Here is a 21,646-nt window from a genome sequence, read left to right as displayed (position 1 = left end):
ATCGTTCGCTCCAAGACATTGTCCGTAGCGCCAACACACTTATCACACAGTCTCTGTTGTCGGTCTCATGTTTCTGTATTAAAGATTCTGGAATCTGCATGTCCTACATTGAAGTCATGATGTGGAGTGCCTTCTCGTTTCACCTCACCATGAAAGGGGAATGCAGGAAGCCCTGTCCTGTAAGCAGGTTGTTGTTGTTAAGTCTTCTCAGTGTTAAGGGAAGTCTCTTTTGAGCAGGACGATGTCTGAGCGGTGGTAGGGTCTTCCGTGGTAGAGGATTGCTTCCAGGTGATGTTATAGACAAACGTCACCATAAAGGGGCAATACAGCAAGCCCTGTCCAGTAAGCAGGTCATTGTTCTTGTTGTCTTCTCAGTGTTAAGGGATGTCTCTTTTGATGTCAGAGCAGCTGTAGGATCGTCCCTGGTACAGGAATGCCTCCGGGTGATGTTATATACAACGTTGGATGTTTTGTAAATGTCTTCTGTAGATCAAGGGGTAAATGGAGAATGCCCATTCTTCTGAGGCCTGTGCCAGGTCTTTATGTCAATGTTCAGGGTGTAAGGTCTCATTGCACTACAAGATTTGTGTGTTCCCATTTCTATTAGATAAGAACTTATTGGTATGTATAGTATTTTCCCATGTTAGTGTGCCTACGCAAACAAGATATAAAGCCACGTGGTGCTATCAGATATATGGGGGCATAAGAACATTTCCAACAAGACCCATGACTTGGTTCAAACATAAGTATTAAACTGAGGGATTCTTTCACACCAAATTCCATATTGAGCAGTTCACAAAGAGAAGATAAAAAACATGGGGGGGGATCATCACTGTATAAGAAAGTATTTAGCAAAAGTTATAGCCGTCAAAGAAAACACCCATAAAATATTGAAAAGATATGTGTCCTTTTTATGCCTTTTAAAATAGTTGGGTGGGTGTTAACTCTAGGGCACCACTTTGGTCTGTGAATTAGGACTCAACAGTACTTAAGTTAGAAAGGGTAAAAAAGGAGTAATGATGATAGGAGTTAAAAAAGTTAAAGAGAAGTATGAATTTATGAAGGGGTATGCAAAAGGGCCGAGTACAAAATGGACATTCTGCATACATAAAAACATAATTCAATGATAGTGAGTACTATTAATGTTTCTTGTGAGAGTACTATTAATGTTTCTTGTGTGCGCGGGGGCGATAGCCCCCGCACGATTTTGAAAATGTAGACTGGACAGAGATTACCAGTGCCAGCCAAACCTCCTCCTGCTAGACTCCCGGCTCCCAGGAAGGAGAGATCCTTCAAGAAGCTGGGAGATCAGAAGTTCAGAGCCCCACCCAGACCCTCCCTAAAAAGCCGCATGGATAGTGGGGGAAGGCCTAGGGTACCTTCAAGCTCCACCAAGGGACCCAACTCACCGGCTTGCCCAGGCGTGTGGCCCGGGGAAGCCCTAGAGATCTGGAGCAAGGTGGCCGAGGGGTGCTGGGGTTACCCAAGTCCCGCACCCCCCCTAGGCCTGGCCAAGCAGGCCTCCGGCATGGCGTGGGCCTACCAAACCTCCTCCTGCTAGACTCCCGGCTCCCAGGAAGGAGAGATCCTTCAAGAAGCTGGGAGAACAGAAGTTCAGAGCCCCACCCAGACCCTCCCCAAGGAGCCGCATGGATAGTGGGGGAAGGCCTAGGGTACCTTCAAGCTCCACCAAGGGACCCAACTCACCGGCTTGCCCAGGCGTGTGGCCCGGGGAAGCCCTGGAGATCTGGAGCAAGGTGCCGAGGGGTGCTGGGGTTACCCAAGTCCCGCACCCCCCCCTAGGCCTGGCCAAGCAGGCCTCCAGCATGGCGTGGGCCTACCAAACCTCCTCCTGCTAGACTCCCGGCTCCCAGGAAGGAGAGATCCTTCAAGAAGCTGGGAGAACAGAAGTTCAGAGCCCCACCCAGACCCTCCCTAAGGAGCCGCATGGATAGTGGGGGAAGGCCTAGGGTACCTTCAAGCTCCACCAAGGGACCCAACTCACCGGCTTGCCCAGGCGTGTGGCCCGGGGAAGCCCTGGAGATCTGGAGCAAGGTGGCCGAGGGGTGCTGGGGTTACCCAAGTCTCGCACCCCCCCTAGGCCTGGCCAAGCAGGCCTCCGGCATGGCGTGGGCCTACCAAACCTCCTTCTGCTAGACTCCCCATATCTATGTTTCTTTACATCCTATATATGACAAAGATTCTGTGTCTGTGCTTCTGAATATAGTTTCTTAAAATTGTGTCTTATATTTTCATTTATCATTTTATTTTACATTTTCTGGTTAGAAGCCTTTTCAATATTTTCGTACCTACATTTTGGTAATTATTATTATTTTATCATTATTACTTTTTATAATAATAGTGTAGTACTTGGGGCTTACTCTTGCTCTGAGCTTAGGGACCACTCCTGGCAGGGGGTGGGGGTCCATATGTGGTACTGGGGATTGAATCTAGATCAGCTACGAGCAAGACAAGCACTCTACCTGCTAAGTGTACTTTGCATTCGTGCTCTGATTTTTTTTTTTTTTTTTTTTTTTTTTGCTCTTGGGTCACACCCAGCAGCGTTCAGGGGTTACTCCTGGCTCTATGCTCAGAAATCGCTCCTGGCAGGCTCGGGGGACCATATGGAATGCCGGGATTTGAACCACCAGCTTTCTGCAAGCAAGGCAAATGCCCTATCTCCATGCTGTCTCTCCAGCCCCTTGTTTCTAACTTTTTAATTGTGTATCTTCCTTTGTAGCTACAAAGATGTTGACAAGAGTTTCAAGAGTTCCATTGTCCTGCTCATCCCCTTCAGTCAGTGTCCCTCCACCCAAGACTCCAGATTCCCGTGGATCCCTATCTGTTTCTTCTTCAAAATTAGCAATTTAGGGGCCAGAGAGATAGCACAGCGGTAGGGCGTTTACCTTGAAAGCAGCCGACCCAGGACTAAAGGTGATTTAATCCCGGCATCCCATATGGTCCCCCGTGCTGGCCAGTAGCGATTTCTGAGCACAGAGCCAGGAGTTATCCTTGAGTGCCACCGGATATGGCCCAAATCTTCCCTCCCCCAAAATTAGAAGTTTAATGATTGTAGTTTGGGAGATACGTTGACGAATATCATCTCTACCTCTGCCTGAGCTCAGGGCCTTAAACCTTACCTATTACTTCATTCTGCCTTTTCCCCCCCTTCCATTCATTTCTCTCCTTCCCTGGTATCTTCATTCTTGTAGTCAAGGGCCAATTTTATACTGTCCATTCCCTGGCATCTTTTTTTTTGTTTGTTTTTGGGTCACACCCGGCGTTGCTCAGGGGTTACTCCTGGCTGTCTGCTCAGAAATAGCTCCTGGCAGGCACGGGGGACCATATGGGACACCGGGATTCGAACCAACCACCTTTGGTCCTGGATCGGCTGCTTGCAAGGCAAACGCCGTTGTGCTATCTCTCCGGGCCCTCCCTGGCATCTTATTTCTATATGCCACAGATTAGTAACCACAATTGTAGACTGAAGATTATTTAATATTTTAAAAAATATTTGAGGGTTGGCCTGGAGCAATAGCATATTAGTAGGACTCTCGCCTTTGGCCAACCTGGATGAACTCAGGTTTGATCCCTGGCATCCCATATGGCCCCCCACAGCCTGCCAGAGGCAATTTCTGAGCGAAGAGTCAGGAGTGCCTTTGAGCACTGGGTATGACCCAAAAGCCATAAATAAAATAAATACTTGGGGGTGGTCATCCTTGTGTAAGGCAAACTCATTACCCACTGTACTATGGTTTCAGCCCTGAAAATCTTTCAGTTTTAGCAAATTATTGTTAGTATTATTATTTTGTTTTTTGGGTCATACTGGCAGCACTCAGGGCTTACTCCTGGCTCTATGCTCAAAAATCGCTCCTGGCAGGCTCAGGGGACATATGGGATGCTGGGATTCGAACCACTGACCTTCTGCATGCAATGCAAACATCTTACCTCCATGCTCTCTCTCCAGCCCCACAAATGATCTTTTATAGCATTAACAATATCAGTGAGAATGAGGTGATCACGCATTGTGTCCAGGAAGAATTCATTTCTCACAATGGGTGTGGAAATATTGTGGTATCAACTTTTTAACTCGCAACAAAAATGGAAAATTAGAAATTAAACTCTCCCTCAGTCATTGTTACATGGAAATTTCCAATTTGTGGCCACAACTTGGACTGTACACATTTAAAATTTTGTTTCACAAATGTGCTGTTTTAGTTTCCCAATTTTTTTTTTCAAATGTCCATAGGGGCCTGAGAGATATTATAAGAATTAAAGTGTTTGCCTTGCATGCCGTGTATCTATTCTCGCTGGAATAAAATTCAGCAAATGGAATCTTGGAGCTTTTAGATGTCATAGCTACATTTTCTTTTCTTTTCTTTTTTTTTTTTTTGTGGTTTTTGGGTCACACCCGGCAGTGCTCAGGAGTTATTCCTGGCTCCAGGCTCAGAAATTGCTCCTGGCAGGCACGGGGGACCATATAGGACGCCGGGATTTGAACCGATGACCTCCTGCATGAAAGGCAAACACCTTACCTCCATGCTATCTCTCTGGCCCCATACATTTTCTTTATTATTTTTACTTTATTATTATTATTATTATTATTATTATTATTATTATTATTATTTTGGTTTTTGAGTGACACCTAGCCACACTCAGGGGTTACTCCTGGCTCTCTGCTCAGAAATCTCTCCTGGCAGGCTCGGGGAACCATATGGGATGCCAGAATTCAAACCACCATCCTTCTGCACGCAAGGCAAATGCCCTACCTCCATGCTATCTCTCTGGCCCTGTCACTACATTTCTTTTTTTTTTTTTTTTTTTTTTTGGGCCACACCCGGCGGTGCTCAGGAGCCACTCCTGGCTGTCTGCTCAGAAATAGCTCCTGGCAGGCATGGGGGACCATATGGGACACTGGGATTCGAACCAACCACCTTAGGTCCTGGATTGGCTGCTTGAAAGGCAAACACCACTGTGCTATCTCTCCGGGCCCGTCACTACATTTCTTATTTTACAGTTTCTATTCTTTTATTTCTGCAAGATTTCCCCCCAAATTTTCAGATATCATATATTTTATTTATTAAAAAATTTTGTTTGGGCCCGGAGAGATAGCACAGGGCGTTTGCCTTGCAAGCAGCTGATCCAGGACCAAAGGTGGTTGGTTCAAATTCCAGTGTCCCATATGGTCCCCCGTGCCTGCCAGGAGCTATTTCTGAGCAGACAGCCAGGAGTAACCCCTGAGCAACTCCAGGTGTGATCCAAAAACAAACAAACAAACAAAAAATTTTCTTTTTTTTTTTTTTTTGTTTTTGTTTTTGTTTTTGGGCCACACCCGGTAATGCTCAGGGGTTACTCCTGGCTATGCGCTCAGAAGTCGCTCCTGGCTTGGGGGACCATATGGGACGCCGGGGGAATCGAACCGCGGTCCGTCCGAGGCTAGCGCAGGCAAGGCAGGCACCTTACCTTTAGCGCCACCGCCCGGCCCCACAAAAAATTTTCTTTGTGCTCCCTAAAATTGGAATGATACAGAGAAGATTAACATGGCCCCTGCGCAAGGATGACACGCAAATTCGTGAAGCGTTACATATTTTTAAAAAAATTGTTTGTTTTTGGGTCACGCTTAAAAGTACTCAGGGGTTACTCCTTGCTCTGTGCTCAGAAATTACACCTGGCAGGCTCGGTTAACCATAGGGTATGCCAGGGATCAAACTGTGGTTGGCAGTGTGCAAGGCAAATGCCCTACCTATTGTGCTGTTGCTCTGGCCCCACATCTTTTATTTTTATTTATTTATTTATTTATTTATTTATTTATTTTTGGTTTTTGGGGCCACACCATTTAATGCTCAGGGGTTACTCCTAGCTAAGTGCTCAGAAATCGCTCCTGGCTTGGGGGGACCATATGGGACGCCGGGGGATCGAACCGCGGTCCTTCCTTGGCTAGCGCTTGCAAGGCAGACACCTTACCTCTAGCGCCACCTCACAGGCCCCTCACATCTTTTTTTTTTTTTTTTTTTTTTTTGGTTTTTGGGCCACACCCGGTGGTGCTCAGGGGTTACTCCTGGCTGTCTGCTCAGAAATAGCTCCTGACAGGCACGGGGGACCATATGGGACACCGGGATTTGAACCAACCACCTTAGGTCCTGGATTGGCTGTTTGCAAGGCAAACACCACTGTGCTATCTCTCCGGGCCCACATCTTTTATTTTTAAGAGTTCTGTTTTTGTGTTATGATTGTCCTTTTTATTCGTATCAATTTTTTGTCTTATGGATGCAATATTTTCAAATCTCTATGGAAATATTCATTAGAACATGCTGAAAATGTTCTTCTGGGTCGAGAAGAAAACTCAATGAACTTGAGTTCAAGAGCCTCATGGAGGTCTCCCCAACTTGTGACATTGCCAGATGGGGCTCAGACTTCTGACTACAACTGGTGTGTTACCTCTGATGCCTTCATAAAACCTTTTTATTCTTGTCTTAATTTCCCCGAATTCATTGCCGCTAGGTGTCACTGTGAGCACAGACACGTCCTCAAGTCCTGGGGTCGTTGTAGACTGTAGAGCTTTCTCTACTATGCTGCTGCTACCAGGTGTGAACCGAACGTGCCCAGACAGTGTGGAGTTGGACACTGTAATGTGGTGAGATTCCACCAGTTAAAATAGGAAAAGTTTTATTCTGCCATCACTGGATTCTTTAGAAAAGGCTTTTTATTTGGTTTTGGTTTTGCTTGGCCTTGGGGAATAACTTGTTGCTGAATGACCTCACAACCGAGGTGTTTGTATTTGTGTGTGTGTGTGTGTGTGTGTGTGTGTGTGTGTGTGCTTTTTCTCACATTCTAATTTAGGAAAGCACCTATTTTCGACCTATTTTCGCCTTTCATCACCTCCCTTTCCTCCTGTGTTGAGCAATTCCCTCCCACCAAATTTGTTTGTTTGAGGGGCCACACCCTGTGATCCTCAGGGTTTGTTCCTGGTTCTGTGCTCAGGGGTCACTCTTGGCTGTGTTTGGGAGACCGTATGGGGTGCAGGGGGATCAAAACAGGCTCTGCTGCGAAAACCTTAACACCTAGACTATTTACTTTTCTAGACCTTTTATCCCCTATCCTTCGCAAAATTTTATTCTGAGATGTCACCTTTCCTTTCTGTCACCAGTGAATGCTAGCTTCCTGACTTTTGTGCTTCCTACCACTGTGTCCAGGTGCCTTCCAGGGGGATAAGATTCGTTCCTGGAACTAGCTAGTTTTCCCCCCACCCACTTCAGTGTTCGTGGGAAAAATGGGGTTGGGCCCAGAGGCTTACAGAAGAGTGGCATGGATGGGGAGGTTCAGATCACCTGGGGTAGTTTCAAATTTCCTGTCAATGGCCAGGGAAAGTACTGAAGATCCCGCAGGCAGAGGCCAGGGGTTGGCCCAACTGCCTGACCTTGGGTTCTGAAGTCTGGTTACTGATTTGCTCCCCCCAACCATAGAAGGTCCTCCAAAGCGTGCCACCACCCAGGGCATGTTGCTGTACTGGGGATACCCAAGAAGAACCCAGGAGCTGCAGCCTTGCTTCTGGCACCTCCTCTTCAGACTCACCCACAAGGAATTTCCCAGGCAGTTACCATGGTGCCAGGGTTACTCATGCCCCGTCATTGCTTAGGATTGGCGACAGCTTGCACCAAGGCTGTTTGCCCACAGCCAGCTGATAAGAGACCGCATAAAGGCACGCAAGTTCCTTTCCAAGTCCATACACACAGGTCACCCCGGCCTTTGCCAACCTGTGCTGGCATATTCCCGGTGCCTGGTGCTGGGCTGGCCAAACTGAGCCTTTCACCCAAAGGACACGTCTTGGAAGGCTGAGAAAGAGGGGCTTTGAAGTGGGTGGGGGGACCCTGCAAAGAAAAAAAATGGGCCCATGGAGTTCCAAGGGCCCCAAAGTGCAGCAAGCGCGAGTCCTGCTCCTAGGCCTGGACGGGGCGGGCAAGTCCACACTCCTATATCAGCTGAGCCTGGCACAGCGCATGGCCACCCTGCCCACCGTGGGCTTTAATGTGGAGACGCTGGAGTGGGACAGAGGCCTGTGGGTCACCTTGTGGGACGTGGGGGGCCAGGAGAAGATGCGGACCGTGTGGGGCTGCTACTGCGAGCATGCTGATGGGCTTCTATACGTGGTGGACAGCTCCGACCTGCCGCGCCTAGAAGCATCCAGGAGGGCCCTGGAGCGACTTCTGCAGAACGACCACCTCAAGCATGTGCCCGTGGTTATCTTGGCTAACAAGCAAGACGTGGAGGGAGCCCTGGGAGCCGAGGACCTCACCCGCAGGTTCCGAATACAAAAGCTATGCAGTGACCGCAGCTGGTACGTGCAGCCTTGCAGCGGGCTTAGCGGGGACGGGCTGGCCCAGGGTTTCCAGAAGCTGGTGGCTTTTGTGAAGAGCCACAGAAAGTCAAGGGCTGCCCTTGCCTTCTTCAAGCCCACGTGAGGTGGACAGCCTTAAAAGAGACTTGTGAAATGGAGAGAAACCTCCCCATCCCCTCACCGTGGGAAAGGCAAGAGATGACAAGTGCAAACTTCCCCACATTTCACCCAAGTTCATCCAACTACACCGTGACCTCCCGGCTGGTTCTTTTGGGTCAGGCTCTTGAGCGAACAATGTGGGCACTGCTCAGGATACAAAACATTTGCCATTGGACGAGAGGTTGGTGATTCTGCAGAACTTCATCTGGGGCCACAGGACTTGGCGCCTTGTAACTTATTTTTTTCTATTTTTATTGCATACCTGGCGGTGCTCAGGGCTTATTCCTGGCTCTTAGTCCATGCTCAGGCATGATTCCAGAGGGAACCTGGGTTGGGTGCATTGAAGGGAATAGCCAATCCCACTACACTCTCTCTCTCGTCCCTGCCCTTTAAAATGTTTTATGATCCCAGCACAAAGTTCAAGCTGGCTGCCTGCAAATAAAGAGATTCCTCCATGTACCAGAACTTTGACTGAGTATGAGAAAAGAATTTTCAATCAGGGAGAGGAAAAGGTTTGGGTGTTCGGGTGTTCACATTTTGTATTTATCATCTATCTATCTATCTATCTATCTATCTATCTATCTATCTATCTATCTATCTATCTATCTATCTATCTATCTATCTATCTATCTATCTATCTATTTTTTGGTCAGATCCGGCAGCGCTCAGGGGTTCCTCCTGGCTCTACACTCAGAAATCGCTCCTGGGGCCCAGAGAGATAGCACAGCGGCGTTTGCCTTGCAAGCAGCCGATCCAGGACCAAAGGTGGTTGGTTCGAATCCCGGTGTCCCATATGGTCCCCCGTGCCTGCCAGGAGCTATTTCTGAGCAGACAGTCAGGTGTAACCCCTGAGCACCACCGGGTGTGGCCCAAAAACCAAAAAAAAAAAAAAAAGAAATCGCTCCTGGCAGGCTCAGGGGACCATATGGGATGCTGGGATTTGAACCACTGACCTTCTGCATGCAAGGCAAACGCTTTACCTCCATGCTATCTCTCCGGCCCCACATTTTGTAATTCTTAAATAAGGCATTTCTTTTGATTTCAGTCAGCTTAAAAAGAATAATCTAAAAAAAAATCTGCTGGGAACTGGCCCCAGGCTGTTCATTAACCAGGGCTAACCAACTTTACTCTCCCTATGGGCAGGAGGCAGAAGATAGTAGTTTTAGTCTTGGAGGAATCTGGAGATTTATTTAAAAAACATTTTTTTTTTTTTGGTTTTGTTTTGGGGGCCACGCCTGATGGTTTGCCCAGAATCTTCTCTTTGAAGTGCTGGGGTCTGAACTTGGCCTATATTAGATATAAGGACATCAGCTCTTGGAGACAGTTCCCTGGCCAGGAGACATTTTCTTCCCAGGGGAGCATTTTAGAGTCTAAGGCACATCCTGAGCTTGACTCAGCTTCTCTGGAAGATTTAGCAATTTGGTGGTGGGCAGGGAAATTTTGATTGAAGCAACAAGAGCCCGACTGAGCGGCCATTCACAGGCAGAGCTAAAGTCCCAGGAGAGACAGGTTCTGGGGATACGACCTCTGCCTGCAGGAGGTGGTGTCCTAGAGGTTCCCCAACTCCTGGGTCCCATGAAGGGGATGGTTGATTTTTGGGAGTTTCCTCACTGGCACTCTACAGGAATTCTGGGAGGCTTGGGAGTAGAAGGAAATGAGACTGAATGGAATAATTGGGATAAATTGGGATTCCCCTGAGATGCTGAGAAATCCCCAGAACTCCTGAGGCCTGATCCTCTCCTATGAGTGACATTTTGTTTCTCCCCTTCAACCTCCCCTCGCCCAATAAGGCATCTAGCATAAACATAGCCTCATTCATGCTCCACTGCAGCTTCTGGGAAGCCAATCTCAGGGTCATGGAGTAAAACAATAGAGCAAATAAAACTGTCAGCAGGTACCATGGTTTTTTGTTTTGTTTTGTTTTGTTTTACCTATAATTCATTCAGCAAAGAACTGACAACACACTTCCCACACTTAAGGTGGGAATTCTGTTTTATTTGTTTTGGGTTTTGAGGCCAACCCCTGATGAGAATCAGGGATTACTCATAGTTCTGTGCTCAAGGATCACTCCTGGTGGTGCTGGGGATGGGGTAGACCCTATGTGTTTCTAGAGATCTGAGTTGGCTGCATGCAAGGCAAGTTCCTTATGCCTGGGTCCATGATACAGAGTCAAATAAACTTGCACAGAGCAATGATCATCACTGATTGAATATTTGATTATTCTGGGGTTGAGCTCAACACTTTCACTCATTTATAGCTCACTTAATGTCCCTAACTGTCCTGGGAGAAAAAGATGTAGTTGTCTTGATTTTAAGAGGAGAGTGCTGAGAGTAAACAAGAGACTATTGGTTTCTTTTTGTTTGTGGTGTGGGGCATGGAACTCCAGGCCTTCCATCTGGGGGACGTATGATTGACTGCTGAACTCATACTACTTCCCAGCCTACTCTGTGGGAATTGAACCTAAGAAGAGGCAGAGCCAGGATCCTAACCCCTCATGTGTGGTCAGAGACCAAACCAGAATCTCAACTCCTCATGACCCATAGGGTCAGTTGCCACGAAAGGTTCTGTGCATAGGAATGGCCTCTTCTGGGGCCGCAGTGGTGGTGCAAGCGGTGGGGGGAGGGGTTTGCCTTGCACATACTAACCTAGGACCAACCATGGTTTGATTCCCTGGCGTCCCATATAGTCCCCCAAGCCAGGAGCGATTTCTGAACGCATAGCCAGGAGTAACCCCTGAGCATCAGTGGATGTGGCCCCCCCCCAAAAAAAAAGAAAAAAAAGAAAAAAATAATGGTCGTCTCTTTAATGAGACTAAAACATACAATTGAGAATAAATTGAGGGTATTGTAGAAACAGAATCACCATATGATGTAGAAATTTTACTTCTGGATATATGTCAAAGGAAAGACTCCTATTTCCAAGAAATATGTGCCACCAATGTTCATAATGGCCAAGACATGGAAATAAGCTGACTGCTAATAGATGTGTGAATAGACACTGAAAGTGTATACTCACAGATGCATAATAGAAAACTAGTCAACTATCAAGAGAGGGAAGCTCTGTCATTTGAGATAATGTGGTGAATCTATAGGATATTAATCAGTGGAATCTAAAAATTTCAGAGATGGGGCAGAGTGGTGGCATAGAGGTAAGGTGTTTGTTTACCTTGCTGCTGATAGCCTAGGACGGACCATGGTTTGATCCCGCGGCATCCCCTATGATCCCCCAAGCCAGGAGTGATTTCTGAGCGCATAGCCAGAAGTAATTCCTGAGCGTCACCAGGTGTGCCCCTCCCCCCCCAAAAAAGATTAAAAAATAAAAATAAATAAAAGTTTCAGAGATAGAAGGTTGTTCAGAAGTTGTAAGGGGTAAATATTGAGGAAGTGGATTAGGATGGAGAGGCTGGGAAGATATTGGTAAAAAGTCACCAACACTTTATTATAGGTCTTCTGGCTATTGCACTGTTTGGTATAGTAATTGTAGGGTTCCAGAGTAGAAGAACGAGACCATACAACTGGAATAAAGTTTTTAACACTTTAATCTATCTGCCAACAAGATTCCCAACAGTAACATTTATTAAGGGAGTAATATTTTATTTGTTCAGGGCTCATGGCTGAGCTTGGGAAACTATCTGGGGTGCTAGGAATCAATATAAGGCAAATGTCTTAATCCTAATGCTATCTCTCTAGCCTAAGGAAATAATAATCTTAAGAATTCCCAGATTAAAAATAAAAAAGAATTCCCAGATTAATAGGGGAGGTAGGGGGGTCATTGGTGATGGGAATGTTACACTGGTGAAGGGAGGTATTCTTATAATTGAAACCCAACTACAAACATGCTTGTAATCATGGTGCTTAAAAATCTAAAAAAATTTAAGAAAGAGGGGCCGGGCGGTGGCGCTGGAGGTAAGGTGCCTGCCTTGCCTGCGCTAGCCTAGGATGGACCGCGGTTCAATCCCCCGGCGTCCCATATGGTCCCCCAAGAAGCCAGGAGCAACTTCTGAGCGCATAGCCAGGAGTAACCCCTGAGCGTCACAGGGTGTGGCCCAAAAACCAAAAAAAAAAAAAAAAAAAAATTTAAGAAAGAAAAAAATTTAAGAAAGAAAATATTTAAAAAGTAAGGTAATGGGGGCTGGAGAGTTAACACAGCGCTAGGGCATTTGCCTTGCATGCAGCTGATCCAAGATGAACGGTAGTTGGAATCCCGGCATCCCATATGGTACCCCGTGCCTGCCAGGAGCGATTTCTGAGTGCAAAGCTAGGAGGAACCTCTGAGCACTGTCGGGTGTGACCCCAAAACAAAACAAAACAAAACAAAAAAGTAAGATAATGGATGGAGATCATTGACTATTGTGGGCATTCTTGTACCATGTAGATGCATAGAAAACTATCACTATAATTTAACATTGTATAGGTGATGTACACACACTATAAATGTGTGAGTCATACCTCAATAAAGCTAGCAGAAAGGAATATGGTGGGGACAAACCACATTACTTCTGGTAGAGGTAGAGAGGCTACTGGTAAAGCTTTGGGGAAATAATGAAACTTAAGACAAATGGCCCAGTCCTGAAGACCACACACCTTTGCCTCTGAGACCTTTTGGCAGGGACACCTGAAGGATGTGAACCCTAGGAAGGCCCCAAGAAAATGAATTTAAAACTGGGAAACAGCAGCTTCATTGCCCCCAAGGATATAACAAGCTTGGAGCTTTAGACGTATTGGGGTAAAAGCAGCCTTTTGGGGTGAAAGGTAGAAAGGTCATCGAACTCTTCAGGTTTCCAGCGAAAGGCAGAGGCATCCCTAAATCTTTATCTAAAGGGGCCTCCACCCTGCCAACCCCTCCCCAGTTTGTTTATCAGCTCCCCGGCAATGAATGACCTTTGCCCACGCAAGGCTCACAGGTCTGACTTCTTTTCTGATCTGTTGTTTCTTTTCCTTCCCTTAGAATCTCATTGGCTGTAAGTCGGGACTTGGTCTTTGGATTTTTTGGACTACACCTGGCAGTGCTCAGGGTTTATTCTGGGCTCTGCACTCACGGATCACTCCTGGTGGTGCTTGGGAGACCATCTGGGACAGAAAGGATCAAAGGGCGGTCAGCCACATACAAAGCAAGTGCCCTTCCCACTGTACTCTGACCTTTAGACTTAGTCTTTCTTGTTTGTGTGTCCTGGAATAGTAAGTGTTTGCAGCCCATTGGCATGAGGAATGAGGAATGATTTGAAACACTCCTTGATGATGTCTAACTTTGGAAAGGAGCCGTGAAGGCCCCCTAATTCAAGAAAGGTGCATTTCCAGACCTACTGCTTTCTTCCGAGAAAGCTGTGGCTGGCTGACTCGGATGGGTGTTGGTTCCTCCTCTGGGCTGTTCCGACAGAAAGCATACATTGTCCTGTTTCCTAAACTGACTCCAGTCTCGACTCCCACAGAGCCTACACCTGGCATTCACTGGTAAGAGCCCAGTGCTTGTGCTGCTCTTCATCAGGTCAGAGCTTATTTGGCTTAGCAGAGTGGCAGCTAAGGTCCAGCTTGGCATCCCGGGTAAGGATAGAGAAAGGAGGATCTGGGACATTTGGGACTAGGATGGGATCAGTGATCAGGAGGTGGAAACCCAGGCAGGGAAGCTGGGACTAGGGGAAAACTGCACAATACTGGGGAGGGCTTGCAGACAGAGGGAGAGGGAAAAATAGGGCAACAGACTGATTTAAGATGATAAATGCCATCCAGAAGTCATGGCCCATGGAGGGTGCATACTCACCCTACCTGTGCTGGCTGTTCCCCGACTCTGAATCTTTGTTCTTCCTGGAGCTGCTGACAGTCTTTTGCAGCCCCCAAATCCTATTCGGTTAGTAGGCACAAAGCTGTATCCTGGGATCTCCCCAATATCTGCAAAGTTTCCTTCAGCAGTTAATAGGTGGTTGGGGAGACAATTTTCCTTCTCTGTTGGCTCACAGTACCTGAAGAGGGATCATCTTGTGTTTGGGATGACCCTCTCCAGACACCTCCCAGGGTGGGAGCCAAGTTCTGGGAAGGGACCTTCCAAGTTTTGGGCCCTTAAGCTATTTGGTACCAAGAGGTGGCCTGGAGGGAGGGAACAATACAAGGGGGTACAGGGGAGTGGTCAGTGCCTGCTGGCCCTCACCCACAGATGTTGGATTGGGTTGACATTGTGAGCAGACAGACTTGCCAACAAGCATCAGCAGTTTGAGCCCCTGGTGGGAAATGGGGGACAGTAGGTTTTTGGGAAGTGAATAGGAGGTTTCATGTTGTGACACAGCTGATGAGCAGGTGGACAGGGTGGCGTGGGACATGGTAAGGAAATGGCTCTGATGATGGAGAGCAGGGGATCAGAAACTGGGGCTCCTTTGGAGGGGTGCCATTCAAAGAGGCCAGGTGATCCATGACCTGATGGCACTGTCCATGGGCTGGGCAGGTGCAGCACACAGTGGGTAGCTAAGACAGTAGGTGGTATCCTGTCCCTGCCTGAAATGTTTGCCTAAGACACAATAGGAGACAGAAAAAGAGAGTCTCCTATTAGGCCTGCTTCCCATCCCAGGCCTTAGGTCCATGATTTCACAATACTCTCTTTCCCCAACCCCATAGGGCCCCCTAATGCCCTGACCCTAAACTGGCTCTGGGAAGAAGGCAGAGAACTGTCACTTGGTCACCCTGAGGAAGTGTACCCTTTTCTCCTCTCCTTAGTGATGGTAGATGAGTTTCCTCCTAGGGAAGAAAGGGGTTGTGGTTGGGAGGTAGTGGCAGATCTTCTTTGGGTCCAGAGGGGACACTAGGCCCAGCTCGATCTCTGAGAGCCTCCAGCATTTGTCCAGCCAAGCAAGGACCCAAGACACTCCGATGCAACTGCTGCTGGGATCAAGGCCTGTCAGACAGTTTCCTGGGACCCCAGAAGGGCCCTCAGAGCTCAGAGATAAAACTGCTCCCTCAGAGGAGCTCAGGGACAGCAGTGTTTTCTCAGAGAAGACCCTGAAATATGCCCACCTCAGGGGTGGGCAAGTGGGACTTCCTGAAGTCCCACAGGTTCTGCCTGTTCTGGTCAGAGCTGTCAGAGCTTGTGGCCTGGGATTTGATGACCAGGAGAGACAGATATCATCGGAGAGGCCAGGTGGGAAGATGGCTCTTTATCCCTCATTCTGTGATCTCTCCTACTCCTGGATGCCCTCCATTGCTGAGAAGAAATGGAAGCCACTGAGGGTGTGAGACTCAATGGAACCCAGAGAAGCCTACCTCATCTAAGACATAGACGTTGACTCCAGTGAAGACAGGGCTGGGATTCTTGCTTATTTACAAAGGTGCTGAGACATTTTTAGTTTCCTTAGTTAGAGCTACACTCAATGGTGTCCACAGAGCTTTGAAAAAAGAAAGTCTAGAAGAAAGGCCTTTGGTCCATATGCTCCCTCAGGGAGGACCCTGGTGATCTCTGCTTAGGACTTTGACACGGTTCCTCACTGTCCTTGACTCGCTTTGACCATGTCCAAGACATGAAAAGCCCCACTATGTGACCCACTTGTGTTTTGTGACAAGCTGAGACCCCACAATAAAAGGGACAGTTTTCTGGCAGTGCTGCATGTGCAGCCAACTACACCCCAATAGTCTCTGAACTATTTGGTATCGGAATGAGGTAAAATTGGTTCCCTGTGAACACTAGTTCTGCCCCTCAAGACTCTGAGAGAAGAGATTCCCTTTTATTTGAATGACCATGACATACAAAGCTACAAAATTGTTCAGGATCCTCAGTTGTACAGTGCTAGATCAACCCTCACCAGTGAAGCGATAATTTACTCTGGCATCAAATATTTCAGATATTTCTAGTACTTAATCCTGTATCTTAGAATTCTTAAGTTCTTAAGACACAGATCAAAAACAAACAAACAAACAAACAAACAAAAAAAAACGGGTCTGCTTCACCATGCCTACTCTGGTGCTATATATATATTTTTTTAATCTCACATGGTATCTGCTCACCAAGACCAAAAACAATACTCACAGGGGGACAGTCTTAAACATCAGGGTTGACAAACCCCATAAGTCAGCCAGACAGAGCTTGGGGAAATATGAGATAAAGGAACTTAAAAAAAATTAATTCCTAAATCTAATGCTTACCTTTAGCAACTGAGCCTTGAATGTGCAGGCCCTGTTTATCGTCTCTGTGGACATGATGTTGAGTCACAAAGGATGACTGGGAGTGGGGGATGGGGTGCCACAGTGATGGAGCCCACAGGCCAGCTCCACTTCAGATCCCTTTGTCCTAACTGCCTCCTCTTTGCCAGCTCTTCAAGCTCCATGATGCCTCTCAAAGTCCAGAGATCACCTGAGCCTTTTGGTTTTTGATGCCTGAGTAGGGGTCTCCAGTTTCTGCCTGGTAAGCCTGAGAGTCTCTGCATTGGGCAGACTGGCCACTCTGGGCCATACTGTGTTCACGTTCTCTTCTATAGCCTTTTATTACCTCATCTATGAACCCTTGCAGGGAACTGCAAGGAGTCTACTCCCATTTCTTAGCACTCACAAAACAATTCTAAAATAAATGAAACCTTAGACTATGTTGAGAAGTTTGTGTGTCATTTTTTCTGAAGCTGCTGAAACAATCTACATCAACATTTTCGTTCCTAAAATAAATATAGCCCCTTTTATGTTTCTTTTTCATTTGAACCTCACTTCTTTTTCTTTCTTTTTTTTTTTTGGCCACACCCATTTGATGCACAGGGGTTACTCCTAGCTAAGCGCTCAGAAATTGCCCCTGGCTTGGGGGAACCATATGGGATGCCGGGGGATTGAACCAAGGTCCTTCCTTGGCTAATGCTTGCAAGGCAGACACCTTACCTCTAGCGCCACCTCACCGGCCCCTGAACCTCACTTCTTACTGAACTTCGGAACTGAACTTCAGCTACAAAGTGGTACAAATATCTACCTCTGATTGGGTTGCTAGTACACGTCAGGGTTTAGTATGTTTTGCTCTCAGTTAATCAAGTGGGGTAAGTTTAACAGTATTGGAAATCAATGCCTAAAAAAAGAAAGAAGTTTTAATTTTTAATCACATGATTAGTAGTTTCAGGCAGTGTCCCAATACCTATTTGCCACCGGTGTCAATCTCACCAACATCCCCAAGTTCTCTCCCACCCACCATATCATGTCTCCATTAACAGGCACCTTTTTGGTTTGGATATCGTAGGTTGGATCTCATGCTTAGTGTTGGCTTTGCAGTTTAAATATATATTTAGGTCCAGATAGCATGGAAGTAGGGCATTTGCCTTGCATGCAAAAGGATGGTCCCCCGAGCCTGCCAGAAGCGATTTCTGAGCATAGAGACAGGAGTAACCCTTGAGTGCTTCTGAGTGTGACCCAAAAACAAAACAACAACAAAAAATGTATAAAAGGGGCCGGAGCTGTAGCACAAGCCATAAGGCACCTGCCTTGTGCGCGCTAGCCTAGGATGGACGATGCTTTAATCCCCTGGCATCCTGTATGTTCCCCCAAGCCAGGAGCGATTTCTGAGTGCATAGCCAGGAGTGACCGAGTGTCACCGGGTGTGGCCAAAAAAAAAAAGTATATACATAACACCGCACTTCTAGCTTTCTTTCTTTTTTCTTCTTTTTGTCATACTCGGCAGCACTCAGGGGTTACTCCTAGGTCTATATAGGCTCAGAAATCGCCCCTGGCAGGCACTGGGGACCATATGGGATGCCGGAATTCAAACCACCATCCTTCTGCATGCAAAACAAATGCCCTACCTCCATGCTATCTCTCCAGCCTCCTCCATAAATTATATATTTTTGGGGGCCACACCTGGTGACGCTCAGGGGTTACTCCTGGCTATGTGCTCAGAAATCGCTCCTGGCTTGGGGGGACCATGTGGGACACCAGGGGATAGAACCGTGGTCCATCCTAGGCTAGCGCTGGCAAAGCAGATACCTTAACCCTAGCGCCACTGCTCCGGGCCCCCAAACATAACTTTTAATGCTAGTTTCCCCAAATGGCAATTCTCAAATCTACATGTCAGTATGTTCCCCCCAATTGAATTTCTTTTTTGTTTTGTTTTTGGGTCACACCCGGCATCGCTCAGGGGCTACTCCTGGCTCTACACTCAGATATCGCTCCTGGCAGGCGCAGGGGACCATATGGGATGCCAGGATTCAAACCACCATCTTTCTTCATGTAAGACAAATGCTTTACTTCCATGCTATCTTTCTGGTCCCGGCCATTTGTTATTTTTGCAGAAGTGTCCATTTTCTTTCCCCATTTTTCTCTAGGGATTTTTGGATGATTTGTGACCCTTTAGTTGATGTGTGAATATTTCCTCTCATCCAGCTGGGCATCTTTGAGGTTTTTTATCCTATACTGCTTTTTTTTTTTTTTTTTTTTTTTGGTGTTTGGGCCACACCCGTTTGATGCTCAGGGGCTACTCCTTGCTATGTGCTCAGAAGTCGCTCCTGGCTTGGGGGGACCATATGGGACGCCGGGGGATCGAACCTTGGTCCGTCCTACGCTAGCGCTTGCAAGGCAGACACCTTACCTCTAGCGCCACCTTCCCGGCCCCTCCTCTACTGCTTTTATGCTAAGCAGATATTTGTTAATTTGATGTCCTTTTTTTGTATATGGTCTTTGCCAATGGAATAGAATCATTGAAGATATAAATCTAGGGAGCATTTTGCCTATATTTTCCTCAATGTATTTTATGGATACTGGTCTCAAGGTCTTTGATCTTTGAACTGACACCTGAAGTAAGATATAGATCCAGCACTTTCTTCTTACTGTGTGGTTATTTAATTTTACACCATTTGAAAAGGTTATCTTCACTTCCTTTACTTTTCTCCTTCCTCTCTGCCCCCCCCCCCCCATTTTGGTTTTTGAGTTACACCCAGAAGCGCTCAGGGGGTTACTCCTGGTTCGGCGCTCAGAAATCACTCCTGGCAGACTTGAGGGACCATTATGGGATGCCAGGAATTGGACCTGGGTCTTTCCCAGGTCAGCAGCATGAGACAAATCCCCTACCTTCCTGCCCATCTAATTTCCTATTTAAGGCTCTGTGATTCAGTTATTCATGGCAGAGTTTTTTTAGATCTAGCTTGAGATTAGGACTTAATTTTGAGTCACAAGTTAGAAAGTTGGTGCTCAAATTTGGGGGAGGGTGGGCTCAATGAGTCATAAAGTTGAAGTAGAGAAGAGTTAGAACACTCAGTGTGTAGAGACACAAAGTGGAAAGCAGCTAAGGTTCTCCTGTAAATTTGGACAACAGCTTCCGATGAGAACTGGGTGATCTGTACACACCCAATGAGAAGATGAGTGCCTAGAAGATGGAGTGCCTAGCAGAGCAGTCAGGCATGTGTCTGCAGAATTTTTCATTTAACTCTCTTTTCTCTTCCTGTCCATCTCAACCACAAAGAGATTTTGGTAAAACAATATGTTTGAGTTCTATGGTAAAATTCAGTTTAGCCGGGCCCGGAGAGATAGCACAGCGCGTTTGCCTTGCAAGCAGCCGATCCAGGACCAAAGGTGGTTGGTTTAAATCCCGGTGTCCCATATGGTCCCCCGTGCCTGCCAGGAGCTATTTCTGAGCAGACAGCCAGGAGTAACCCCTAAGCATCGCCGGGTGTGGCCCAAAAACAAAAAAACAAACGAAAAAAAAGATTCAGTTTAGCCACTGTGTGTGTGTGTGTGTGTGTGTGTGTGTGTATGTGTAGCTTCATAACAGCCACTGGGGTGTGTGTGTGTGTGTGTGTGTGTGTAGCTTCATAACAGTCCTCTGTGTGTGTGTGTGTGTGTGTGTGTGTGTGTGTGTGTGTGTGTGTGTGTGTAGCTTTATAACAGTCCTGGACAGCCATGAGCTCACCTCTACATGCCAACAATGTAATTAGTGCTTGAACATAAAGCAATTCTGGGAGTTTCTTTATTCACCTTTAGGTAAATAAAAGTTTCAACTTAGGTAAAATGGAGGAAAATTTTGAGATTTGGAACCAACAATTACCCCTTTCATCAGTTTGCTCTTATACTCAAAATGCAGATACAAAATGATTATGGGTGAATGTCTCTACTTTTTTTTTTATTTGTTTTTGGCCACACCCAAAGATGCTCAGGGACTACTCTCTTGGCTCTGCACTCAAGGATCATTCCTGGTGGGACTTGTGGTGCCAGGGATGGAACCGGGCCAGTCACATACAAGGCAAACACCATACCTGTTGTATATTGCTCTAACCAGCACTTTCTGTTTTTACTTTTGGTATGAATGCAGACATATAAGAACAACTTAAGAAATCATTCTCAAGTGTTTAATTAAAATTCATATAGCATTTAACATGTAGATATTCAAACTCTCACTGACATATTTTAAATCATTTGCACAACATTTTGAGGTTAACAACATGCTAAAAATCTACAAATATACAACACAAAAATACATTTGGAGTCCATTCCAATGCAAGTTGAAAACACTTTAATTGCAGACAATGTAAAGATATTTATAAACCAAAACTACAAAACAAGCACATAAAAGTTTTCCTTTTGAATATTTAATAAAATACTGCTCTGTATAAGATGAAAAATTCCAGTTACTTATAAAATAGTTATGCGAGGAAAAATATGTAGGTATGAAATACACATATTATTTAACAAGCAAAATGTTGAACACTTTGACGGTACCTCACTCTATTCATGATCAAAACAGACAATAATGCTCAAGCAATGCAGACAAAAGGAAATGAGAGAGACTTGATGGAAAACAAGGCCCAAACAGACCAGCTGAAAGTCCCTTGAACTGGAAGGGAAACACTGAAATAAAAGAACCGCACCCACTGTGGATCAAAATTTCATTCCTATTATTTCACAAGAAGTGATCGAAGAATTTGGCTTACAATTATTGAAATGTCTAAAGCTAAATTACTTGGGCTGCTTTATTAAATAGTAAACCAACTACTGAAATAAAAGCAATAGATGTAGTACTGCTGGGGAATTAAACCCACATTTTTTCAAGGTTTAATGATGTAAAACTTGGGAAATCAGAGTCCCCATTATAAATTGCACTTGAGATGGCTGAATGCATTGATTGAGCAAGGCATTATGTTGGCTCAGTGAAACACACACACACAGCACACACAAACACACACAGCACACAGCGCAATGGAGTGCTGACATTCTGAACTAA

At 46.2% G+C, this 21,646-nt stretch overlaps 1 protein-coding gene and 1 non-coding gene across 2 annotated transcripts; both read left to right on the top strand.

Moving 5' to 3' along the window:
• Positions 1-5,486: 5,486 nt before the first annotated feature.
• Positions 5,487-5,592, top strand: LOC126026716 (U6 spliceosomal RNA). The gene has a single exon (XR_007501937.1). It is a non-coding gene; the product is annotated as a U6 spliceosomal RNA (small nuclear RNA).
• Positions 5,593-7,883: 2,291 nt separating this feature from the next.
• ARL14 (ADP ribosylation factor like GTPase 14) lies at positions 7,884-8,459 on the top strand. The gene has a single exon (XM_049785526.1). It carries the CDS (start codon positions 7,884-7,886, stop codon positions 8,457-8,459), a length of 576 nt encoding a protein of 191 aa, XP_049641483.1.
• Positions 8,460-21,646: the final 13,187 nt, after the last annotated feature.

The sequence above is a fragment of the Suncus etruscus genome, chromosome 13, assembly GCF_024139225.1.
Source record: "Suncus etruscus isolate mSunEtr1 chromosome 13, mSunEtr1.pri.cur, whole genome shotgun sequence".
NCBI lineage: Eukaryota > Metazoa > Chordata > Mammalia > Eulipotyphla > Soricidae > Suncus > Suncus etruscus.
This window is presented reverse-complemented; position numbering and strand designations above follow the sequence as displayed.

Coding starts and splice junctions, on each gene's coding strand:
- ARL14 (XM_049785526.1), top strand. CDS start 7,884: ATGGGCCCATGGAGTTCCAAGGGCCCCAAAGTGCAGCAAGCGCGAGTC.